At 40.4% G+C, this 27,500-nt stretch overlaps 1 protein-coding gene across 6 annotated transcripts in view; it reads right to left on the bottom strand.

The window, feature by feature from the left end:
* The window catches only part of camta2 (calmodulin binding transcription activator 2), a 248,222-nt gene that overhangs the window by 204,674 nt on the left and 16,048 nt on the right, over window positions 1–27,500 (bottom strand). For 5 of the 6 annotated variants that reach the window (XR_007893725.1, XM_051661569.1, XM_051661568.1 and 2 more), the window contains exons 9-19: window positions 25,774–27,500; window positions 23,100–23,226; window positions 20,420–20,554; window positions 12,877–13,034; window positions 10,064–10,248; window positions 8,281–8,359; window positions 6,651–6,897; window positions 5,559–5,869; window positions 4,319–4,485; window positions 3,902–4,112; window positions 3,746–3,817 (exon numbers count right to left, since the gene is read on the bottom strand). The exon at window positions 25,774–27,500 is cut by the window's right edge and continues 42 nt beyond it. Coding sequence is in view for 5 of the 6 variants with exons in the window: in XM_051661569.1 (XP_051517529.1) it covers window positions 3,746–3,817; window positions 3,902–4,112; window positions 4,319–4,485; window positions 5,559–5,869; window positions 6,651–6,897; window positions 8,281–8,359; window positions 10,064–10,248; window positions 12,877–13,034; window positions 20,420–20,554; window positions 23,100–23,226; window positions 25,774–27,500 (3,419 nt within the window). In the remaining variant the exon portion in view is untranslated. Of the gene's footprint in view, window positions 1–1,595; window positions 2,046–3,745; window positions 3,818–3,901; window positions 4,113–4,318; window positions 4,486–5,558; window positions 5,870–6,650; window positions 6,898–8,280; window positions 8,360–10,063; window positions 10,249–12,876; window positions 13,035–20,419; window positions 20,555–23,099; window positions 23,227–25,773 lie in introns of those variants that run through there. The other variant, XM_051661573.1, reaches the window with a different exon arrangement.

Below are 27,500 nucleotides of genomic sequence, written 5' to 3'. Positions count from 1 at the left end.
TTACACCCAGAGATATACAGGTGCATCTCAATAAATTAGAATGTCGTGGAAAAGTTCATTTATTTCAGTAATTCAACTCAAATTGTGAAACTCGTGTATTAAATAAATTCAGTGCACACAGACTGAAGTAGTTTAAGTCTTTGGTTCTTTTAATTGTGATGATTTTGGCTCACATTTAACAAAAACCCACCAATTCACTATCTCAAAAAATTAGAATATGGTGACATGCCAATCAGCTTATCAACTCAAAACACCTGCAAAGGTTTCCTGAGCCTTCAAAATGGTCTCTCAGTTTGGTTCACTAGGCTACACAATCATGGGGAAGACTGCTGATCTGACAGTTGTCCAGAAGACAATCATTGACACCCTTCACAAGGAGGGTAAGCCACAAACATTCATTGCCAAAGAAGCTGGCTGTTCACAGAGTGCTGTATCCAAGCATGTTAACAGAAAGTTGAGTGGAAGGAAAAAGTATGGAAGAAAAAGATGCACAACCAACCGAGAGAACCGCAGCCTTATGAGGATTGTCAAGCAAAATCGATTCAAGAATTTGGGTGAACTTCACAAGGAATGGACTGAGGCTGGGGTCAAGGCATCAAGAGCCACCACACACAGACGTGTCAAGGAATTTGGCTACAGTTGTCGTATTCCTCTTGTTAAGCCACTCCTGAACCACAGACAACGTCAGAGGCGTCTTACCTGGGCTAAGGAGAAGAAGAACTGGACTGTTGCCCAGTGGTCCAAAGTCCTCTTTTCAGATGAGAGCAAGTTTTGTATTTCATTTGGAAACCAAGGTCCTAGAGTCTGGAGGAAGGGTGGAGAAGCTCATAGCCCAAGTTGCTTGACGTCCAGTGTTAAGTTTCCACAGTCTGTGATGATTTGGGGTGCAGTGTCATCTGCTGGTGTTGGTCCATTGTGTTTTTTGAAAACCAAAGTCACTGCACCCATTTACCAAGAAATTTTGGAGCACTTCATGCTTCCTTTTGCTGAAAGATGCTGATTTCATTTTCCAGCAGGATTTGGCACCTGCCCACACTGCCAAAAGCACCAAAAGTTGGTTAAATGACCATGGTGTTGGTGTGCTTGACTGGCCAGCAAACTCACCAGACCTGAACCCCATAGAGAATCTATGGGGTATTGTCAAGAGGAAAATGAGAAACAAGAGACCAAAAAATGCAGATGAGCTGAAGGCCACTGTCAAAGAAACCTGGGCTTCCATACCACCTCAGCAGTGCCACAAACTGATCACCTCCATGCCACGCCGAATTGAGGCAGTAATTAAAGCAAAAGGAGCCCCTACCAAGTATTGAGTACATATACAGTAAATGAACATACTTTCCAGAAGGCCAACAATTCACTAAAAATGTTTTTTTATTGGTCTTACGATGTATTCTAATTTTTTGAGATAGTGAATTGGTGGGTTTTTGTTAAATGTGAGCCAAAATCATCACAATTAAAAGAACCAAAGACTTAAACTACTTCAGTCTGTGTGCACTGAATTTATTTAATACACGAGTTTCACAATTTGAGTTGAAGTACTGAAATAAATGAACTTTTCCACGACATTCTAATTTATTGAGATGCACCTGTATAATGTCAAATCAGAAAAATATGAAATTTTTGGCTAATTTTTTTAAATGATTTTTCAGCAGTTTCTTAAGCTGAGAGTCTCAGAATGTATCATAATCTATATCATTAAAAAATATTAAACGTTTTTTTTGTCGAGTTATAAGCCTTTAATTTTGGGTATGCCACTGAAACAGGAAATCTTCAAAAACACATTCAGAGCTTAAAGGGTTAAAAAATTTAAACAATTATATGTTTTATTAATTAATATTATGTAATAAAGTTACATATATAATAATGATATGATCTGGCATTGTTTGAGTATTTACATTGAGTTTACATTCATTTGCATAACAAGCACTAAAATGGTACTGTCTCTTTAAAAATGGGGCAGTTCAACAAGCGATAGAGTCGTCGCACACTTCCTTTCCTGCATCAGTGATGTGTAATTAAAATTAATGTTTCTTTTTACTTTATGACTGTAAAGAACAGACAAAGACACATTATTCGATGAAAGAAGAGTGCGTGAATCTCACATTTCATGGAACAAATGTTAATGTTAATTTCGAGCACTTTTAAACAAAACAAGGCAATTTTCCAGATATTACCTACATTTCTAAAAACTAAATTCAAGCACTTTAAGCACCTTGTGCAAACCCTGTAAATAGTACAGACTTATGATAACATGAAAACAATGTTGCACATTTTAAAATATTGAATTTTCCTCTATATGGTTTGTGCCATTTCGAAATTCGATATATTGTTCCATCCCTAAACAAATGAGCATATTTAGTAGTACTAATTACATTGCTGACCTCAAGAATTAGCATTTTAACTGATGAAAATGTAATTATAGAAATTTTAAATATATATCCTGCACATGATTATCTAATTCGGCTTGCCATAGTCTTTATGTACAGTATACACCGATGAGCCAAAACATTATGACCACTCACAGGTGATGCGAATAACGTTGATCATCTCCTAACAAGGGCACATGTCAAGATCTGTGTAGATTAGATGGTAAGTGAACAATCAGTTCTCGTAGTCAACATGTTGAATGCAGGAGAAATGGGCAGGAGTAAAGACCTGACTGACTTTGACAAGTACCAAATTGTTATGACCAGACGACTGGGTCAGAGCATCTCTGAAACGGCTTGTGGGGTGCTCCCGGTCAGCAGTGGTGAGTACCTACCGACAGAGGTCCGAGGAGGGACAAACCACAAACCGGTGACAGGGTGTTGGGTGCCCACGGCTCATCGATGAGCGAGGGCAATGAAGGCTATCCCGTCTGGTCTGAACCGACAGAAGGTCTACTGTGGCACAAGTCACAGAAAATGTTAATGATGGTTACGGGAGGAATGCGTCACAACACACAGTGCATCGTACCCTGCTGTGTATGGGACTGTGTAGTCGCAGACCGCTCAGAGTGCCCATGATGACCCCGTCCACCATCGAAAGCACCTACAATGGGCACACGAGCATCGGAACTGGACCTTGGAGCAGTGGAAGAATGTCACCTGATCCGATGAGTCCTGTTTTCTTCTACATCATGTGGACGGCCGTGTAAGTGAGTGTCGTTTACCTGGGGAAGTGATGGCACCAGGATGCACTGTATTAAGATGATAAGATGGTGGAGGGAGTGTGATGCTCTGGGCAATGTTCTGCTGGGAAACTCTGGGTCCATCTATTCATGTGGACGCCAGTTTAACACGTGCCACCTACCTAAACATAGTTGCAGACCAGGTACACCCCTTCATGGCAATGGTATTCCCTGTGGCCTCTTTCAGCAGGATAATGTGTCCTGCCACACTGCACACATTGTTCAAGAATGGTTTGAGGAACTCGATGAGGAGTTCAAGGTGTTGCCCTGGCCTCCAAATTCCCCAGATCTCAATCCGATTGAGCATCTGTGGGATGTGCTGGACCAACAAGTCCGATCCACGGCGGCTCCATCTCGCAACTTACAGGACTTGAAGGATCTGCTGCTAATGTCTTGGTGCCAGATACCACAGGACACCTTCAGGGGTCTTGTAGAGTCCATGCCTCGACGGGTCGGTGCTGTTTTGGCAGCACGTGGAGGACCAACAGCGTATTAGGCAGGTGGTCATAATGTTTTGGCTCATCAGTGTATATATATATATATGTGTGTGTGTGTGTGTGTGTGCGTGTGTATTACCTGCTTATATTTGCGGTAACAGCGCTGTATAACGGCGGCTGCCATGTCCTGCTGCTCCTTTAGTCTCCGCCCCTAAACACGAGAACCAATCATTACACAAACCATAAAACCATCGATCCTCCCACATAATGTCTGACTATGTGTGTGTTTTTATACCTTGTATCTGCGGAATGCATTCTGAATAACGCGTGCGGCTTCATACAGCTCTCTCTGTTCGGTGTCTGTGAGCGTCAGCAGTGCGAAATCTCTCTCCATCCTCCCATTGGCTGATGCATTCAGGAACTCCGCCCACGCTGCACTACTCGGAGGGCAGAGCCTCTGCAGTGCCAAATCACTGAGGGGGCAGGGAGGGGTGGGACACAGGCTCCTACACACAAACAAAATTCATTTTAACATCTTTCTTGACTCGTTATTTGGTTGTTTATTCCTGAAATTAAAAATGCAACGTAGTGAGATCATGTGACATAATAGCACACGACTACTTGAACGGTTTATCATAACATACAGAAACTGCTTCACATACTGTTTTTAAACACAGTGTATCCTACACAGTGTTCAGATATGTTTGTGTACCTGTCGACCGTGTCGAGGTATGTTGCGAGCCAGGGCATGGTGTCATGAATGGCAGGATTGTCCCGCCTCTCTCGGAGCGGTGCCTCCGCCTCCCGGTTAAACTCCTCCTGTTTGATTCGCTCAGGCGTGGCCTCGATGATCTCCTCAGCAAGTGTTGCCATGTCGACCTAACAGCAAGACGTATCGTCATCACTACGACATCATGAATTTATAAGTGAGGGGGCGGGAATGACTTATAATAACGAAAATTCAGTTACAGATATTAATAATGCTTTTGACTATTTTTTTAATGGGTATTTACCAAAGTCAATTACATAATAAAAAGTAAAAAATTCATCTGTAAAATAAATAATTATATAGTAGTTGGACCAAAAAAAATCTGGACATTTTATTTTATTATTATTATTTTTTTTTCTTGTATTTCTCATTTTCATTGGTGATTCTCATTACTGTAATAAGGTGTAAAAAAAATAAAATAAAAAAAATTATAATTTAAATTAAAAAATTAAAGCATTACAACAAATACTACCAAGATGTATAAATAAAATTAAAATACAGTATAATTATTTTTTTGCATTACAGTAATGAGAAGTGGTTGGGGTGGGGGGGTATGAGGGTGTGTTTTAATATAAAAAATAAATAAATGTCACAATGCTGAAAATTGTATTATTTTAGAAATAGACTTCATTTACTTCATGCAAAATCTAATTATTTTTTTCATGCTGAATTAAATTTACACATTCCAAAAATGAGAATTTTACTAGTTGTATTTCAACTGTTGATATCAGAAATGGATATTTTACTAGTAACAGTGTGATTATTGATTTTAAATATAATTTTACTAGTATGAAACGTAGTTGACGTGTATTTGGAATTTAATCTAATAAGATACCACCTTTTTCCTGGGCGTCTTACTGGGGAAACGAATGTGGGTGGGACTTCCGCCGGAAGTCGTTCTATAGCATTCCCTAGCTCCGGCTGCTGTTTACAGCTGGTAATAAGACGCGTTTCCGATGATCCGATCACATATGGTCTGCGCTAAATATAGTTGTAAACGGGGTGTAAAATGTTTTGTGAGTAGACTTCATTTTCTTCACGCAAAATATTATTATAATAATTTTTTTTATGGTGAAATATGACCTGGACATGTTCCTGACAGGCTTCGAGACATTCACCCTGAAACGTCAGTCCTGATTGGTTATACGGTTCAGCCATTACCCACAATGCCCGTTTGTCTCACCTGTAAGACTTCAGCAGACAGGTAATCTTCGTTCTCTGCGTTCTCGCTGTAGTTGAGCAGCTCGTCGGCGAGTTCAGAGTGCAGAGAGAGCGTGTCCGTGTGCGTGGGGGGTGGCGATGGGGGGCTCGCAGCCTCGTAATCCATCAGGAAGAGCAAGTCGGTCGAATCGGCGGGGGGAGGGACAGAGAGGGGGGAGGAGGGGGAAGAGGCTGAGTCCATGGGATCAGGAACCGACCCGCTGGAGTAGGCGGAGCTAGGGGAGGGTGAGGGCGGGTCACTGGGGGAGGGGATGCTACTGGACGAACTCAAACCTGAAACACAGAGTAAACAGCATTAATACTGTAAATTAAAACTCACACGGTGTGCTAATATCTGATGTTTAATGTACACTTATGTGGAGCAGGACCAGTGAAAAAAGGAAATAAAAATGTTAATTACTTACAAAAAAATTATATTAATTACAATAAAACTGTATATTATAATTATATTATCATTATTATATATATTTTATTACACATAAAATATAAAATATGTTGTACTTATATTATAAATATTGTACATTAAAAATGTACAAATTATATTATTAATTAGGACTAATTGATTATGACAAAAATCATAATTGTCAGTTATTTCCCTTGATATTGTAATTGCAATAAATAGAATTTACTTTTAAACCTTTATTTTGTGTTGGACAACTGCAATCTGTATTCTTTATGTACAAGTCTAGAAATAAAAAATAAAAATAAAAAAAATAGAAAAAATTCAAATTTTGAATAAATTATACACAAAGCGAGCAATGCAACAATACTAAAATACTAGCATGCACAACTGATAATATATAAATTAAAATAATAAATAAATGATAAATATATAGATTAAATTTATATGTGTGTGTGTGAATTATTATGCACTAATGTAATCATTAGTGTGTGATGTTTCTCTTCAACTTAGATATTTAAATTAAAGACACATAATATGTAATAGTATGCTTGACTTCCCACAATGAACACAACGTAACTGACAAAACCATAACTATAATTCAAACATTAAGTGCATTTAAAAACACAATATCTAGTGCAGGTGTGTGTGTACCTGTGTCCGGGCTGCTGGACAGTGGTGAGAGGGGTCTGTACGGAGGTGAAGATGTGTCTTGTGTGTGTTGTTGTGTCTGAGAGTGTGTGTGTAACTCCTCCAGACAGCGTGCCAGGCGTGTGTGTCCGCGTGAATGTGCCACGGCCAGCGGCAGTCGACCGAGAGAATCAGGAATACCAAGAGCGGCACTACTCCATCTGTACAACAACACTGCAGCCGCCTGATGACCCAGAGCACACGCCCACATCTACACACACACACACACACACACACAGACACACACACAAACATACACACACACACACACACACACACACACACACACACACAAACATACACACACACACACACACAGACACAAACATACACACACACACACACAAACATACACACACACACACACACACAGACACAAACATACACACACACAGACACAAACATACACACACACACACACACACACACACACACACACACACACAAACACACACACACACACACACACACACACACAGACACACACACAAACATACACACACACACACACACACACACACACACACACACACAAACATACACAAACATACACACACACACACACACAGACACAAACATACACACACACACACACAGACACAAACACACACACACAAACACACAGACACACACACACACACAAACACACAGACACAAACATACACACACACACAAACACACAGACACACACACAGACACAAACACACACACACAGACACAAACACACAGACACAAACACAAACACACACACACACACACAAACAGTAAAATATAAGTTTGCATGAAGTAAATTAAGTCAGTTTGCACGTGTGCGTGTTTGTGTGCTTATGTTTGTGTGTTTGTTTGCGCAAGTGTGTGTGTGTGTGTTTGTGTGTGCACGTGCGTGTTTATGTATTTGTGTGTGTGTGTGGGTTTGTGTGTGTGCATGTTTGTGTCTGTGCATGTGAGTGTTTTTGTGTGTCTGTGCGTGTTTGTGTGTGTGCATGCATGTTTGTGTGTGTCTGTGTGTCTGAGCATGTGCATGTGTCTGTGCATGTGTGTTTGTGTGTGTGTGTGTGTGTGTATGTGTTTGTTTGTGTGTGTGTGTGTGTCTGAACATGTGCATGTTTGTGTGTATGTGCATGTGTGTGTTTGTGTGTGTCTGTGCATGTTCTTGTTTGTGTGTGTCTGTGCGTGTTTGTGTATGTGCGTTTGTGTTTGTGTGTATCTGTGCATGTGTGTTTGTGTGTGTACGTGTGTGTCTGTGCATGTGAGTGTTTGTGTGTCTGTGCGTGTTTGTGTGTGTGTGTATCTGAGCATGTGTATGTTTGTGTGTGTGTGCATGTGTGTGTGTGTGAGTGTTTGTGTGCATGTGTTTGTCTGAGCATGTGCATGTTTGTGTGTGTGTGTATGTGTGTATGTGCATGTGTGTGTTTGTGCATGTTTGTGTGTGCGTGTTTGTGTGTGTGTACGAGCGTGTGCATGTTTGTGTGTGTGTGTGTGTGTGTGTTTGTGTATGTGTGTCTGAGCATGTGCATGTGTGTGTGTTTGTGTTTGAATGTGTGTGTGTGTGTGTGTGTGTGTGTGTGTGTGTGTGTATGTGTGTGGGACGAACCAGTGGTGTGCAGGAGAAATGATCAACATTCAGAGGATCCACTTCCTGTTCCAGATCTAAACTATTCACGCTGATGCTCCTGATACAAACAGAGAAAAACACAATCAAACACCATCCAATTATACAGAAACATTTTAGGATTATAAACAGATAAAAAGAAAGCATAAACAAACGTCTTTCTCTTCTGGGAAAACGAACCAAATATATTGATGACATCATCCTGCACTCACAGGTGAATCCAGAGTTTTGTGTAATAAATTGCTCTAGAATGAGGATCTCTCTTACTATAAATGATCCCACCTGCATCTGACGAGCAATATCAAGTATTAAATCAAGTTCACGGCTGTAAAGTAAAGTGTATTGTTATATTATGATATAAAATAAAACTGGACGAGCCCTTTAATTCTTCTGGAGTTATAGACGCTCCAACTTTGTAAAAACAACACAAAAAAGTGTTTTTTCCCATTTGTGGACTCTCATCATTGGCATGTAATGCAACAAGAGGTGCTGAATTTAACTGATTTTAATAATAGATCTACCTATCACTGTAGAAAATTAAAATAATGCTACTGACACCTTTCTAAGGTAATTTTTCTGACCTGTAGTTTTGCTCCAAAATAATAGCCGAAAATTGTCATATTTACCCTATATACAAAATGATGGATTACTCAGAAAATATTGCTCCACAGCATTTAATATTTTGTCTTTCATCACAACCTTTGTTTTTTTTTCTGCTTTTCTACTGTTTCAACTGCATGTATTTTACCGCATGCATCCGTTTCTCTCTTTTTCCCGCTTGTCTGCATCTCGCGTCTCGACTGCGTGCATTTGTTTTCTCCACTGTGTTTTACACAGATTACTGCATCAATCTCAAACATCTGCTGATCAGGAACCACATCAAACCACACTGATCTCAAACCCTTGCCGCTCAGGAACAACCATAACAACAACAACGAACAATTGCGGTAAGTCATGGCATCCGCTCATGTTATTGCTTCCTGCATTACATGCCACATGTTTACTATAGCTTCTTCCATCAGCAGTGAGGGATTCACATGTGATAAATGTAAGGAATTAGTCAGGCTGACGGAGAAGATTACGGAGTTAGAGACCCGCATCCGAATGCTAGTGGAGGTCAGTGAGAAAGAGAAGCCGGTTGATACTGTTTCAGATGCGGGTAGTACAGCGAGCAACACACACACTTTGGATCCAGCTGTAAAGCCCTCGCAGCAGGGCGTTTGGTGACGTCTCGGCGGCATACTCGATGAAACAGCATTCTTCCACATCAGAAATATTGGTAAATTATGACACGTGCTCTCTGTTGCCGGTGCCAGTCAGACATCACTTCAGTCTATTACGATGGACTTCAGAGGATGAACTGATGCCAACCATAAGACATCGAATACTTCATATGCCACTGCCTGAACCTTGGACTTATGATGGACCCCACCGAACCTCACTGAAATGACCTGCCGGTTGAACTGCGATGCACCTCACTGATCTCTGCCTGCATCACCTTGGTCTAATGATGGACTACACTCTTATAATGGAATACATAGACTATCAATTAATAGCCAACAAAAGCCTTCATCAGCCAACTAACAAAGGACAATGCATCATAAGCTATGTGTGATATTTGTAAATAAACATTTTATTTCAGATGATCAATGAAAATAAAGTTGCTGGAGTAACTGTACTTCATAGTAATAAAGTCTGCAGCATTTATTGATGAACAACCCATCTATATACAGTATATATGTGTGTGTATGTGTTTGTGTGTTACCTCCAGTGTATGAGTGTGTCTATGAGTTGTGTGTATCCCTGTGCAGCAGCGAGGTGCAGTAGTGTCATTCCTCTGTGTCTGACGGAGTGTGTGAGTCTGTCTGTCTCAGGGTCTCGAACCCATCGACCGCTCAACATCATCTGCTCACACACTGCCACGATTCTCCGCTCGAACCACAGTCCCGACTGACACACAAAGAAAAAATAAGACACGTGTCATACACACTTTCTTATATCTCACAGTGTGTCTGTGTGTGTGCGAGTGTGTGTCTGTGTGTGTGCGAGTGTGTGTCTGTGTGAGTGTGTGTCTGTGTGTGTGTGTGTGTGTGTGTGTGTGTGTGTGTGTGTGTGAGTGTGTGTCTGTATGTGTGTGTGTGTGAGTGTGTGTCTGTGTGTGTGTGAGTGTGTGTGAGAGTGTGTCTGTCTGTGTGTGTGTGTGTGTGTGTGTGTGAGAATGTGGGCGCGTGTGTCTGTGTGTGTGTGTCTCTGTGTATGAGAGTGTGTGTGTGAGTGCGTGTGTCTGTATGTGTGTGTGAGTGTGTGTGAGAGCGTGTGTGTATCTGTGTGTGTGTGTGTGTGTCTGTATGTGTGTGTGAGTGTGTGTGAGAGCGTGTGTGTCTGTGTCTGTCTGTGTGAATGTGTGTGTCTGTGTCTGTGTGTGTGTGTGTCTGTATGTGTGTCTGTGTGTGTGTGTGTGTGAGTGTGTGTGAGAGCGTGTGTGTGTGTCTGTCTGTGTGTGTGTGAGTAGATTTGGGCGTGTGTGTCTGTATGTGTGTCTGTGTGTGTGTGAGTGTGTGAGTGTGTGTGTGTAGATGTGGGCGTGTGTGTCTGTGTGTATGAGAGTGTGTGTTTGAGTGCGTTTGTGTGTGTGTGTGTGTGTAGATGTGGGCGTGTGTGTCTGTGTGTGTGAGTGTGTGTGTGTGTGTAGATGTGGGCGTGTGTCTCTGTGTGTGTGTGCGTGTGTCTGTGTATGAGAGTGTGTGTGTGTGAGTGCGTTTGTGTGTGTGTGTCTGTGTATGAGAGTGTGTGTGTGAATGTATGTGTTTGTGTGTCTGTGAGTGTGTGTGTGTGTGTGTCTGTGTGTATGAGAGTGTGTGTGAGAGATTGTGTGAGTGAGTGTGTGTGTGTCTGTGTGTATGAGAGTGTGTGTGAGAGATTGTGTGAGTGTGTGTGTGTGTCTGTGTGTATGAGAGTGTGTGTATGAGAGTGTGTGTGAGAGATTGTGTGAGTGTGTGTGTGTCTGTGTGTATGAGAGTGTGTGTATGAGAGTGTGTGTGAGAGTGTGTGTATGAGAGTGTGTGTATGAGAGTGTGTGTGAGAGTGTGTGTATGAGAGTGTGTGTGAGAGATTGTGTGAGTGAGTGTGTGTGTGTCTGTGTGTATGAGAGTGTGTGTGAGAGATTGTGTGAGTGTGTGTGTGTCTGTGTGTATGAGAGTGTGTGTGTGAGAGATTGTGTGAGTCTATGTGTATGAGAGTGTGTGTGTGAATGTATGTGTTTGTGTGTCTGTGAGTGTGTGTGTGTGTGTGTCTGTGTGTATGAGAGTGTGTGTGAGAGATTGTGTGAGTGAGTGTGTGTGTGTCTGTGTGTATGAGAGTGTGTGTGAGAGATTGTGTGAGTGTGTGTGTGTGTCTGTGTGTATGAGAGTGTGTGTATGAGAGTGTGTGTGAGAGATTGTGTGAGTGTGTGTGTGTCTGTGTGTATGAGAGTGTGTGTGAGAGTGTGTGTATGAGAGTGTGTGTGAGAGTGTGTGTGAGAGTGTGTGTATGAGAGTGTGTGTGAGAGATTGTGTGAGTGAGTGTGTGTGTGTCTGTGTGTATGAGAGTGTGTGTGAGAGATTGTGTGAGTGAGTGTGTGTGTGTCTGTGTGTATGAGAGTGTGTGTGTGAGAGATTGTGTGAGTCTATGTGTATGAGAGTGTGTGTGAGAGTGTGTGTATGAGAGTGTGTGTGAGAGTGTGTGTGAGAGTGTGTGTGAGAGTGTGTGTGAGAGTGTGTATGAGAGTGTGTATGAGAGTGTGTGTGAGAGATTGTGTGAGTGAGTGTGTGTGTGTCTGTGTGTATGAGAGTGTGTGTGTGAGAGATTGTGTGAGTCTATGTGTGTGAGAGTGTGTGTGAGAGTGTGTGTGAGAGTGTGTGTATGAGAGTGTGTGTGAGAGTGTGTGTGAGAGTGTGTGTGAGAGTGTGTGTGAGAGTGTGTGTGAGAGTGTGTGTGAGAGTGTGTGTGAGAGTGTGTATGAGAGTGTGTGTGAGAGATTGTGTGAGTGAGTGTGTGTGTGTCTGTGTGTATGAGAGTGTGTGTGTGAGAGATTGTGTGAGTCTATGTGTATGAGAGTGTGTGTGAGAGTGTGTGTATGAGAGTGTGTGTGAGAGTGTGTGTATGAGAGTGTGTGTGAGAGTGTGTGTGTGTGGGACCGACATGGAAAAAGTTCTATTAATACACATATACTGAAGTGATGTCATCTGCAAAGTTATCATTCCTGTAATAACCCTGATAACACACGTTCATAAATCAACAACACGCTACACAGATCCTTCAATGCAACACAAACACATTCACATATGAACACAAAAACATTCAGAGCAGTTTTGATTATGAAATAACACACATCAGCAAATATACAGACAGTTTAAATGAATATTTCTCCATTGTAAGGGTAGAAAAATCTCAAATGTATATCAGTATATTCTTACAACTTTGAATTGAAATATTTTGTCCTTTTAGTAGTCTAATCACTAAAAATAGAATTAATTATTTTTTATTTCATGTCAACAATCAAATTGATTTGAATATAATGAATAATTAATAATTATTTACTTGGTTCTCAGGTGTTAATCGAGGTGCATGACTCTGATGGCTCTGATGATGATGATGATACTGTTGTTGTTGATGTTGTTGATTGTTGTTGGTCATTTCTGTCATCCTGCGCTCCATCTGCTCCAACCGCTCCAGAATCGACATCCTGAACTGATTATCTAGAGGTAGAGAGACATGAAATTACATTCACAACCCAAACAGAATGAGCCGGAACTAAATGCCAGTTTGCTAAAATAATGTCTGAATTGATACTTGACTTTTGGTCAACATTCAAGGGATAGTTCACCCAAAAATTAAGCATCTGTCATCATTTACTTTGAAAATTGATACAGATTTCGCAATTCGATTTGATTCCGATTCCATTTCATTCCAATTCATTTGGGTATATTTTGGTTATAATGTTAATTTTGCTTTAAAATACAAGAAATTCTCTCTCAGTTAATACGGTTAATAACTTGGTACTTCTAACTTGATAAATTACTAAAATATGATTTGTACAGTTTTTATTTTAATCAGTAGTTTTTCATAATATTGGTCACGTTTAGCTTTTTAAAAATGTAACATTTCTAGTTCTGATTCAGTTCCTAGTCTGATTCAGTTCCAAGTTCTGATTCATTCCCTAGTTCTGATTCAGTTCCAAGTTCTGATTCATTCCCTAGTTCTGATTCAGTTCCAAGATTTGATTCAGTTCATAGTTCTGATTCAGTTCCAAGTTCTGATTCACTCCCTAGTTCTGATTCAGTTCCCAGTTCTGATTCAGTTCCCAGTTCTGATTCATTCCCTAGTTCTGATTCATTCCCTAATTCTGATTCAGTTCCAAGTTCTGATTCAGTTCCAAGTTCTGATTCATTCCCTAGTTCTGATTCAGTTCATAGTTCTGATTCAGTTCCAAGTTCTGATTCACTCCCTAGTTCTGATTCAGTTCCCAGTTCTGATTCAGTTCCCAGTTCTGATTCATTCCCTAGTTCTGATTCATTCCCTAGTTCTGATTCAGTTCCAAGATTTGATTCAGTTCCTAGTTCTGATTCAGTTCCAAGTTCTGATTCAGTTTGTAGTTCTGATTAATTCCCTAGTTCTGATTCAGTTCCCAGTTCTGATTCAGTTCCTAGATCTGATTCAGTTCCTAGTTCTGATTCAGTTTGTAGTTCTGATTAATTCCCTAGTTCTGATTCAGTTCCTAGTTCTGACCTTAGCTTTTTAATAATGTACAAATTCCATTTATCTTGAAATTGCATGTATTATATTGCACATTTATATTTTGTTACGTTTACTAATACATGTATAGTTTGTACTAGTTACAAGTATTTACATTAGATTATTAAAACAAGTGTTAAAATGGTACTGTCTCTTTAAGAATAGCATCAGTTCAGAGAACGGCGAGTCGAACGGCTTTACTGCATCCGTGGTGTGTGTGATTAAAAATAAATTTTTCTGACTGTAATGAACAGTAAATGATATTATTCATTATTCAATGACAAATAGATTGTGTGGATCTCGTCTTTGGACACACATTATAATCAAACTTTACTCTCAACACACAGTGAAACTGCTGAACTGCTTCAGCTCAGACATATTCTTAGGATGTCTGGTGTCTCTCTTGAGGTCATTCACAGCATCTCTATTGGGTTAAGATCTGGGCTCTGACTGGGACACTCCAAAAGATTAATTTTCTTTTTTTGAAGTCATTCTGTAGTGGATTTACTTCGATGTTTAGGGTCATTGTCCTGCTGCATCACCCAACATCTACACACAGCCACAGCCATCCTGACATTATCCTGTAGGATATCTTGATTAACTTGGGAATTAATTTTTCCCCTCGATGATGGAAAGCGGTCCAGGCCCCAAAGCAGCAAAACAGCCCCAAATCATGATGCTCCCTCCACTGTACTTCACCGTCAGGATGATGTTTTCATGTTGGTATGCTGTGCCCTTTTTATGCCATATGTAGTGCTGGGTGTTCTTCAAAGTGTCAAAATGGTCTTTGGAAAACTTCAGGCGTGCAGCAATGTTTTTGTTGGAAAGCAGCAGCTTCCTTCATGATGTCCTGCCATGAACATCATGCCTGTTTAATGTTTTCTGTATAGTAGACTCATGAACAGAGATGTTAACCAGTTACAATGATTCCTTCAAGTCTTTATCTGTCACTCTAGGGTTCTTTATTACCTCATTGAGCATTCTGCAGTGTGCCCTTTGAGTCATCTTGACTGGACGGCCACTTCTAGTGAGAGTACCTATAGTACTAAATCATCTCCATTTATAGACAGTTTGTCTAACTGTGGACAGATGAATATCTAAACTCTTCTAGATAACTTTATAACCCTTTCCAGCTTAATGCAAAGCCATCTGAGTCATCTGAGATCTCTTTTTTGCAAGACATGCTCCACGTCAGCAGATGCTTCTTGTGAATAGCAAACTCAAAATATTTGAGTGCTTTTTATAAGTCAAAGTAGCTGTAACCCACACCTCCAATCTCACTTCATTAATCAGATGCCAGGTTTGCCAACTCCTGACTCTAATTAGCTTTTTATGTCATCTTTAGCCTAGGGGTTCACTTACTTTTTCCAACCTACACTGTGAATATTGAGCCGTTGCCTGATCTGTATAATTCTTTTAGTGAATAGGGCTCTAAACCCGCACAGACAGCCCTTTTACCAAGCAATTCTTTCTTAGTGAAGAAATTGAAGAGATTCTTCCCCAGTGAGTGTTATGGTATGGGGCTCTGTCTGTATCGACGGAAAAATACAGACGTTCAAGAACAGTTAACAGAAACGAACATTATTAAAATCATTTTTAAGAAATGGAAAAGTTCCCAATCCCCAACCCTATTCATTTGTGCAAGTTATTGATCAGAACAAAGTGGATGTTTTAAATGTGCATATGTGAGTGTTTGTGTGTTTAGTGTTTGATTTACTGTGTGTGTGCATGTGATGACAGGTGACCTCAACATCACACACACACACACACACATCTCTACATAAAGTTTACAAGTTTTACTCACAAACACACACAGTCCTACCTACACAATCCCTGTTTCTCTGCGCCATTGTTTAGAAGTCCCGATAAAAACAGCAAATCTGAAAAATCATAATTCCATTTCATCCTCTCTTCACCTGTCTCTCTGTCACGGTCAGGAGTGAGACGTGTGTGTGTGTGTGTGTTCTTTAGGATGGATGGAGTTAAATTAAGTCACCACAATACAGAACAAACACACACTTTTCACACAAGACTGACACACACACAGTGAAGTACAGAAGTCCTCGAATCACATGCTGAAATCACAGAATGACTCGTGAGAGAGAGAGACAGCTGAAAAAAGCCAGGACGGAAAAAGCAAAAGTATTCCAGACGAGAGGAAACCTGGAGATCCGTCCTTGAACAGGGAAAGTCCCAAATGAGACAACAAAGAGACAGAGTTGAGCTTAAATTACTGACTCTACAGACAGACAGACAGAGAGAGAGAGAGAGAGAGAGACAGTCGGCCTTCCTCGTACACATGGATTAAAATAGACTTTAACTGAGTCAGAAATAGCATCACACTGATATCTACGCTTAACACACACACGCAAATATATAACTACTGACCCCGTTGACTTCCATTGTAAGTGTCTCACTGTAACACAGGTTTAAAGAAAATTAATTTTTGTTGTAATCAGTACTATGGCACAAATGCCGCCGATTGAGCTTAGCTTGTATTGAACCCAGAATATTCCTTTATGGAAGCCCTGTATAATAAGACTGATTTATGCTATCACCTGAAAATGGCACCAACCAAAATAAATGATGAACCGAACCATATAGAGGCAACATTTTATATTTCAAAATGTGCAACATTGCTTTCTGCCCATGTGATCATAAGTGAAATTACCCGTCAAACATCAAACTCTGTGGCTTTTTTCTGCACTATTTACAGGATTCACACAAGGTGTTTAAAGTGCTTGAATTTAGCTTTTAGAAATGTAAGTGTTTTGTTGAAAAGTGCTTAAAAGTGCATGAAATTAAAAACTGAACATTTTTTCTATGAAATGCGTGTCCATCAAACACAAGGTCCACAAACTCTAAGTTACTTTCTATCATTTACAGTCAGTAAAAAAGAAAGAGGAATATTAACCCTTTAAGCTCAAATGGGCCCGTGCGACCAAAACTGAACAAGTGCTTTGAAATTTGCAGACAAATCAGAAGTGTTCCGTTTTGATCATTTATTTAAACAATTGCACTGTACATATTATTATAATCAGTAAAAACATCAAACTGATCAAATAGCCATGTGTCATATGTATGTATTTGTTTTACTCACAGACAGAAATATAGTGAGTAATAGCTAAGTATATGTCTTTCACAATTATGTTGATGTTACTTATATGGCACATTTTCGTTTATTACTTCACGAAAGGTAAACGGAACATAAAATATCACATATCATTACTTAGAGGAGGTGATTATCTTTCAAACGAGTCCACACACAAGATAATCAGATGTATAGATCATTGGATAATCCACATGAAGCACAATGTTACATATGACCACCAGGAGATGGCGCCAAATACATGACACAGACTCAATGATGACTCAAATGACACAGAATGAAACTCATTCTGTGAAATCTCATTACTAAAATCATGTCTGCATGCTATGCAAACCTTTAGTCATTGTTGTGTTTGCATGTGTAATTAGTTCTTATGTATAATTATTATGTTTTATTTGTTTGGAGATGTTTTTGGACACTATGATAAATTATTTTTGTAATGTTATAACTTTTGATTGCTTTATCGTATCAACACAACATTTTTCTCAGATACAGTTGACATGATTGGGAACAAAACAAAAGCAGTTTTTTCTGAAACACCTTATTTACACCCAGAGATATATAATGTCAAATCAGAAAAAAGTACATTTTTGGCAAATTTTTTTTTAAATGGTTTTTTTTAGCAGTTTCTTTGGCTGAGAGTCTCAGAATTTATCATAATGTATATCATTAAAATGTTTTAAAAGTCTTCTTTACAATGACACCAAACACTTGACCCTCCATGTTTGTTTGTCGAGTAATAAGCCTTTAATTTTGGGTATTCCACTGAAACAGGAACTCTTTAAAAACACCTTCAGAGATTAAAGGGTTTAATTTAATGACACACAGCACAGATGTGGTAAAGAGACTCCACTCTCGTTAGTGTGCATTCAACCGAAACACACTTGTTGAACTGCCACCATTCTTAAAGAGACAGTACCATTTTAGCGCTTGTTATGCAAATGAATGTAAACTCAATGTAAATACTCAAACAATGCCAGATCATATCATTATTATATATGTAACTTTATGACATAATATTAATTGATATAATGTAGAATTTTAAATGTAAAAAAAATGTATAATAATGATCACAAATGATAAAAAAAATTATATATTTATATATATACACACACACACACACACACACATTATAATAATGATTATGAACAAATGATAATTATATAAATATATATATTTATTTTATTTTATTTATTTTTTTCAGGACATGCTCTGTTCTGTTCTACTGCTTGTCCTGCACCCGATCAGCCTGAATGTATTCAACTAGGGGTGGATAAAAATATAGATTTTCCGATGAATCGCGATTGTCACAGCCTGTGTTTATTGCAATTTTCTTGATTATGTTTGCATAACTATAATATGATTTATTATGATTTCTCATCATTTGCACCTGGTGTGCAGAGTTGGCGTTGCACTCCGTACAGACAATGAGCTTTGCACATCACCACATAATTAGTTAAAAATAAGCTGCGGGTGTACGCAAGTTTTGTTGGTAGTAGGCACACAGTTTGACCACACACGCTTTGTTTAAATATGTTTTATTTATTTTGTTTTGAATTGTGTTGGATTATGGACAAGTTTAACAACACAAAGATCTGGAAAAGAAACTGAAATGAGTGTTGTGCATTTGAACGAGCTTTTAAAAACTACCAATGCAGACCTGGCGCCCCAGGAAGAGGACGTCATAACAGCAATCTTCATTTGAATGATCTAGATATCGATTCTTAAATCCCAAGACTGAAATTTTACTCTATGGGCAGCCCTCCACTACAATGAGAGGAACTCACTCATGCTAAGCGACTAAAAATGTATATTTGGCAACTGGCTGGTAAATGTTTAGATTTCACTCACCAGTAATTGTGTAGTATAGTGTTGGAGTATTCAGCAGCGAGATCCTTTCACTACGTGTTGAGGGCAAAAGTTGTTCCAGTTTAATGTGCGTCCAAAGAAGAGATCCACGCAACAGATTTTATCATTGAATAATGTCTCTTTTCATTCCCTTTCTGTTCTTTACAGTCAGTTGTTGATCAAAACATAAAAAATAAAATAAACATTTAATTCTTATCAGGCATAGCACAGATGAGATAAAGCCATTTGAGTCTCTCTCGTTAATGTACGCTAATTTAATGACGCTATTTACAGAAATGCTGGTTCTCTTAAAGAGACAGTACCGGGTTTTAGCACATATCCAACAACTCAATATAAAAACCTGTAAATAGTATAAATTATGCAATTAAACAATAAACAAGTAACAAAAAATAATATATGAAATATAATATCTCATTTATTGATTGAATACATGGATTTGCTCATTTTTAAAAAGTCAAAATGTGACCAAAATGATGAAAAACTAATAAAATATAGTTTTTGAAATTTATATTTTCTTATTGTACCTCAAACTTCAAACTTGAAGATCCCCTGTATAATGAACAACATTAGCTGGGAGATCATTTATTTCATATGTGCGCAAAAGGGACATTATAACTGAAATATACCCATATGAATCGATATAGGAATCAAATAGAATAATCTGTATCAATACCCAGCCCTATAGCCGATTACAGTTTTATTTATTTATTTATAAAATAATAAAAAATTATCCCCTTTTCTCCCCAATGTGGAATGCCCAATTCCCAATGCACTCTAAGTCCTCGTGGTGGCGTAGTGACTCGCCTCAATCCGGGTGGTGGAGGACGAATCTCAGTTGCCTCCGCGTTTGAGACCGTCAATCCGCGCACCTTATCACGTGACTTATTGAGCGCATCACCGCGGAGACGTAGCGCGTGTGGAGGCTACACGCTATTCTCTGCGGCATCCACGCACAACTCACCACGCGCCCCACCGAGAGCGACAACCACATTATAGCGACCACGAGGAGGTTACCCCATGTGACTCTACCCTCCCTAGCAACCGGGCCAATTTGGTTGCTTAGGAGACCTGGCTGGAGTCACTCAGCACGCCCTGGATTCGAACTCACGACTCCAGAGGTGATAGTCAGAGTCTTTACTCGCTGAGCTGCCCAGGCCCAACGTTTATTTGTTTTTTTTAATTCAGAAGTGTCAGTATCTTTGATTAAGTGTATGTATGATCTATAATCACGTTTCCTCTCTGCTGCTTTACTCTTATTATGATTATTTCTCTCCCCTTATTACCTGAAATCAAATAATTTGATACACTTTTATAGAGGTGCTTTTATTTTTTTTTAAAAAAGGTGCAATTTATGTATTAGTTTGTACTCACCATCCAGTGATAACCAGTCCAGCTGAGAGCTCGGTAAGGATGACGCATTGCGGGCACGATACTCAAACAGCACAGAAGTGGAGACGGCACTACAATCCTTCAACACGTGAAGAGTGACAAGTCCAGCTTCATGAGCTACACACACACACACACACACACACACACACAAACACATTTACTTTACTTTCAGTACATTACTGTAGTTTTCCACAGAAACAATATAGCTGCAAGCAGCCATTACGGGGCCAAGTACCAACCACTGCAAAACACTAAACCCAAAGATCTCACAGAGCAAGCACAGATCACGTTGGCCCAGGATGGATTTGAACCCACAACTTTCCAGAGTTCAGTGTGCTACCCACTACACTACACAGCCACAGAGATGCCAGTCAACAAAGGGACACACCAAGCTTAGAGGAATCACAGCCGAGCACAGCTGTTACCACTATCAACTTTATATTCATGTAACTTTTCAACAAAGGGGAAAATAAAAATGTGCTTGGGGAAAAGCCCAGCAACCATTCAGTAACAGAATAAAAAAATCTCTGATATGGCAAGCATTACACCATAGTAAGCACAACACATTGCATGAATATGACATACAAAGAAACCCCACACTACTTCACAAGTCACCAAAAAAGTGACAGAAACAGAAACATTTCACAGGTACTAAAGAGACATACCAAGCTGAGAGTCAGCAAGTTTTGAATAAAAAAAACCTATTCAAAATGGTGGGAGAGCCAAAATGTCTGATATCAAACACAGCAGAAAGAAAGAACAGACTCATTATGTATTTAACTGATTAGCAGGCTAGCTGATTAGCATGTTAAACTAATGTTGCCTACGGAGAGCATTGTGATCAAATAGCCTAACAAATGTGTTGGTAACCATGCTAACAGATTAGCATGCTAAGCTAATGTTGCCTATGGAGAGCATTGTGATCAAACAGCCTTATTAGACAGAAAACCCAACAGTTAGCATGCTATCCGATTAGCACACAAGTGTGGGTTATCCTTTGAACTATAGGTAGCGTTGTCTCCAAACTGCTCAAGTATCATCAGGACATGATGTCGATGATGCATACCAATTTTCTTTGAAATCTGACAATGTGTTTAAAAGATATATCATTTTTTAATAATTGAATAATTTCAATATGGTGGAGGGACAGTATAGTTCAGGGGCACTCAATAGGCGGACTCCGGCCCAGATCCAGACCGAAGGAGAATTCAATCTGGACCGAGATCTAAATCTTTGTGCTAGTTATCTGACACCTGGCCAAGTGATTGTGTAAGCATATGTGTATACGCGCACGGAGCGGGAATAAAGCGTGTCCAGCACTACGCTATTATTCCCTAGCGCTGAACGCGCTTTTATTTCTGCTCTCCACACGTTGCCTCTGTCCCCGCTAAAGAGGCGCAGCATAAAGCCTCATTTACTGTACGTAGGTGCAGGTGCAGTTATTTTAACAATATTATCGGAGACAATGCTACAGATACGGGCATCTTTTGCTTAAACACAAAAGAAAACAAAAATGAAGCAAAGTGAAACTATCTTGATCTGTCTGATATGTGATTCAGATGGTTCAGCTAGGCCACGTTTGTGTCAAGACAAGTTAACCTGGCGCCTTTAGACTATAACGTTTTTTCTGTCTAAATTTAGCTTCATTAATCAGCATGTTATGAGCCTTTCAAAATAAACAGATATTTTCCTTTCCTTTTTTCTCCCCAATTTGGAATTCCCAATGCGCTCCAAGTCCTCGTGGTGGCGTAGTGACTCGCCTCAATCCGGGTGGCCGAGGACGAATCTCAGTTGCCTCCGCGTCTGAGACTGTCAAACCGTGCATCTTATCAAGTGACTTGTTGAGCGTGTTACCGTAGAGACATAGCGTGTGTGGAGGCTTCACGCTATTCTCCGCGGCATCCACGCACAACTCACCACGCGCCCCACCGAGAGCGAGAACCACATTATAGCGACCACGAGGAGGTTACCCCATGTGACTCAATCCTCCCTAGCAACCGGGCCAATTTGGTTGCTTAGGAGAACTGGCTGGAGTCACTCAGCACACCCTGGATTCAAACTCATGACTCCAGGTGTGGTATTCAGCGTCTTTACTCGCTGAGCTACCCAGGCCCCCCTTTGATGCCGTAACATTTCTATGCGGCTTGGTCTGGAGATTATTTTGAGCCATTGTTTTGGAAAATCAGACCAAGTTTTATAGGGTGTTAAAACTGTAAACATCATAATCCAAGATGGTGGCCACTGTAATCAGCAGTTTTACTGTAAAGGGTCATCAGGAGGAGAGTAATCAGACAACAAATGTGTCTCTAGGACAAACGTTTCAAAAGATACGCCCAAAAGAAAAGTGCATTTTTTAATATGGTGGTGGCGCTATAGAGTACATCCTAGAAACCCCAAATTTGGTGTGGGGGCTATTCATGACTACCCCTATCAGTGTGCCAAATGTAATAATTTTCCTAGGTACCGTTCTATGGGCTGCCATAGACTCCTATCGGGGAGGAATAATAATACTGATGAAAACAATAGGTGTCACAGCACCTTCGGTGCTTGGCCCCTAACAAGTACAGCATGAACGTACACTATCGTACAGAATCTAGCCAGATTTTCTACGCAAACAGAACAGAATAGTTCAGACTGAATGAGCAAGACATGTGTTGCTCACCTGGACAGTAGCAGCGCAGCACACCTGGCTGAATGAGAGAAGCAGGTACTCGACTCTGATCAAACACACATGCATATCGGCCATCTGTTTCAGACCACGGACCTGTGATCAACAACTTCACTCCACCCTAACACAGAGAGAGAGAGCATTAGTCAAATAAACACCAGACATCACAAACATGTATGCAACAAAACAAGTAAGGCAACTTCCATGAATGAGGTACAAACAAAGGCTTGAAACTCTTAAAAATGAAGTAAAACTTCTGTTCTTTTTCAAGGGTCTTAACCTTCAAATAATGTTGTTTAGCCACATCAGAAAGTCAAACTAAATATTTTTTGGTATTTTTATAAAAATATTAATGATATGCCAAAATCTAAATGAAGCTATCACTTAGACATGTGCCAGAATCAAATTTTCCTATTGTGATAATTGCGGAAGCATTTATCGCTGTATACAGTATTGCATTACAAAACAGGTCGAAATATAAACAAAATACTTACTGACGTTCTTAATGACAAGTTTAAGTGATTTTTAAACACCATATTTTCATTTTAAATCAAAACCTCACAAAGAAAGTAACTTCGAAAAGAACCTTGAACATTTAAGAAACTAACTGAACAATTAAATACATAAATAAAATAAAAAAATAAAAAGAAACACTACATAACTAAATACTTGAAAATAGGGCTGCAACTAACGATTATTTTGATAATCGATTAATCTTCGATTATTTCTTCGATTAATCGGATAAAAACGTATTTCTTGAATTTTATTACAATTATTTTTCTTTTTTTACAGAAATGATAAAGGGCGTACGGATTTGGTTCAATTTATAGTACTGAATTCACGATTCTATACTCTCACAAAACTCTGAACAAAGACTGAATCATGAAAAGTTTAAATGTATTATTATTATTATTATTAATATTATTACTACATTCAGGACATACATTAATAAATATTAATAATTCTGCCCAGCTGAAATAATTAATTATGTTAGATACATACACGTGTACTGTCACTGATTACATACATTTTAAGTATTTTAAATTAATATTATAGTTTTTAAAATAGCATTGTCACTGACTACATGTTTCTAAACTATTCTTTTCAAAACTATGTGTATGTTTATCCAGTGAAATAATGTTTGCGATACATTTACTAGTGAAATCAGACATTACATTTGACATTATCAGGACCCTTATAATTATCATACATCATATTCAGAATTATACACAGTTTAATATAGTACAATTATCTGTAAACCATGTGCAAATTCTGTCTCGTGCTGATAATGGCATCATTGCTCAATGTATTATACGTTCGCTTGAGGAGGAGAAACCATCAAAAACACTTTAAAATCCGGCACATTTTGACCTCAGAGACATCGGTGTGATATGCATGAGAGTTTGATTATTTAAACTGAGGTCGAGGTACGATGTTGCACGAGTTTAATCAAAATGATTGTGCTCCCTTTCTCTATTGCAAACGGTTTGATTGACATGGATATAAGGATGCCTGTGCTCCCTTGCTCAATGCTCAGTGAAGTGGGGGTCTGGGTATCTCAGCGAGTATTGACGCTGACTATCACCCCTGGAGTCGCGAGTTTGAATCCAGGGTGTGCTGAGTGACTCCAGCCAGGTCTCCTTAGCAACCAAATTGGCCCGGTTGCTAGGGAGGGTAGAGTCACATGGGGTAACCTCCTCGTGGTCGTGATTAGTGGTTCTCGCTCTCAATGGGGCGTGTGGTAAGTTGTGTGTGGATCGTGGAGAGTAGCATGAGCCTCCACATGCTGTGAGTCTCCGCGGTGTCATGCACAACGAGTCACGTGATAAGATGCGCGGATTGACGGTCTCAGAAGCGGAGGCAACTGAGACTTGTCCTCCGCCACCCGGATTGAGGTGAGTAACCGTACCACCACGAGGACCTACTAAGTAGTGGGAATTGAGCATTCCAAATTGGGAGAAACGGGGATAAAATAAAAAATATATTTTTAAACATCACACTCAGTCTTGAGGGTTTAAAGAGCATGTTGGTTACACCATCTGACTTTGATCTGGTGGACAAATGTTTTTCAAATATTAATTACATTTTAAAATGTCTTTTATTATTGAAGTTGTTACACAGTTGACATTTTGGTCCCTGGTTATGAATCTTGACTCGTGGATAGAAGTTATGGTGCATTTACAAAAAAAATAACAACTTGGCTAATAGGTTTTCTAGATTTTTGACTGGTATTTGGAAGTGTCTTCAATAACATTATTGTGTATATAAATATACCATATTACAGAATACAGTCACATGTCTACTATCACTCAGTAGGGGCAATGCTAGACTGAAACTAAATGTTTTTAGTTAAAATATATTTCCCATAAAGAAAAAAAAATCAATTTACGGTTAGGGTTAGGTTAAATGTAATCAAGAAAACTTCAGTAATAGGGTTGAATTGTTGAGCTCAACAGATACAGATATTTGATGTGTTTTATACTAGCTACTTTACATGCAGAACATTTTATTTTATATAATAGCTTATCTAACATTTCAGTTCTGTCTCTAAAGAACATTGGGCTTTAAGAACAGTAATGGGACACCAGTTTTTACCCTATTCATGGAAAGAGTTGTAAACCAGAGTGTTGTTTCAATCAATGAATTATGGTATGAAAACAATGATTACCTCTGGGTATGACCACTCAGGTGAGAAGTCTGTGATGTTGGCCAAACGTTGGCCGTCCTCAGGTGAGCCACTGGCCGCTAGTGAGTGGGTGTTTGTAAGGAGAGGGAAGGGCAGGAACGAGGTAGACGGTGTCGGCTGAGGTGGAACCATGTACCTGACGGGGTAAACGGGTGGGGCTGGGGTGGAGGTGTGGTTCATGGTCTCATCAGTAATCAGCTTAGATATGAAGTCAGGGAAGGTGGAGTCAAACGTGAGTCCCGCCTCCTCATTGTGAGTTGAGTCAGAACTGTGGGTGGTATCCATAGGAGTCACATCTGATTCAAACGGCCCCTGAGTGGGCGGGGATTGTTCCTCCTTCACTTGTATGGGACTCACCTTTCCACTTGTGGGCGTGGCTGGAGGAGGGGTCAAATATTGCTGTTGAATGCACGTTGAGTGGGTTGCCAGGAGACAAGATGGCACCTGAAGTGGCTGCTGTCTAAGATCTGCCTTCTCTGCTTCAAGAGGCAACTGATTGGTCGGTAGGACTTCAAGGGATTGTTGACTTTGTGTTATTTGGGTCATTGGGAGTTGATTGGTGGATGCTAACTGGTTGTCCACGTGTTGGGAAGGTGAGTGCTGATTGGAGTGATTGTCAAATCCAGTAGGAGGAGCTTCGGAGGACTCCTGCATACCAAGGGTGGGACTCAGTGGTGGTGTCATCGAATCAAGACCTAAAGACGACTCCAGACACAAAGGAGGCAGTGCGGGAGTAGAGCGAGTTGGAGAGAGCGAAAGAGAGAGGGAAGAAGACAGAGAGGCGGGGCTGGAGGCCGGATGACCCGGGTTGATCTTCCTCTCCGTCTCAGAAGAGAAAGAAAACAGAGACGATGGCGGCGAAGTGGGCGAAAGAGACTGGGAGAGAAACGGGGGCTGAGGAGACATGGAGGGGGGTGGGGATGGAGAGGAGCTAGAAAAAGAGTGGGCAGAGCTGTGGGGCAGGAGGGTGGGGCCTCCGTAAGTCTGCCCCTGTTTAGGGCTGTTGAGGAAAGAGTCAGGGTCAAATGGGAGCAGTGAGGGTGATGGGGACACCGGGTGCAGGAGTGTCCCGGGAGCTTCCGGAATAATGCGCTCAGCAAGGAGCAGTCCTCCAATCACAGGGCTGGGCATTAAAGTGAGTGACAGCGTGGCCACACCCTGATTGGCCGGGGTGGGGCTTGGTGGCGAGACAGTGCTTGGAGGACAGGGCATATCATGTTTGGGCATTACCGGAGACAAGACAAGCCGCCCGCCGGCAGGGGTGAGCGACAATCGGGTGGAGCCCAGCTCGCTCTTCAACTCCTCGCTGCCACGCCCCACTGGTGCAGCTGTCGTCATGACGATGACAGCATTCTGCGGCAGGGCCACGGTAGCAAGTCCACTCCGCTGGTCACCATAGAACCTGTTTCCATTACTAACTGCGATGGTTGCTTCCCGTTGGATTAGCGGTGGACTCGAAGAGGAGGATGAAGAAGCGGAGCATGGTGAAGCCACACCCCCTGTTTCCTCACTAATGGCTCGCCCCGAGTCTTCTGGCTTACCAGGTGACTGCTTCCTCTCTGAAGGCACAACAGCGACTAACGCATCGCCTGGTCCCGCCTCTCGGCTGACCTCCGCTCCTGAGCCGTCACTGGCCAGATTCTGCAGCTCGGTGTGGGCGGGGTAAGTGGTGGCGCAGGTGGGCAGTTTGGGGGAGATGATGCGATGTT

This window comes from Myxocyprinus asiaticus, chromosome 29, assembly GCF_019703515.2.
Source record: "Myxocyprinus asiaticus isolate MX2 ecotype Aquarium Trade chromosome 29, UBuf_Myxa_2, whole genome shotgun sequence".
Classification (NCBI taxonomy): domain Eukaryota; kingdom Metazoa; phylum Chordata; class Actinopteri; order Cypriniformes; family Catostomidae; genus Myxocyprinus; species Myxocyprinus asiaticus.
This window is presented reverse-complemented; position numbering and strand designations above follow the sequence as displayed.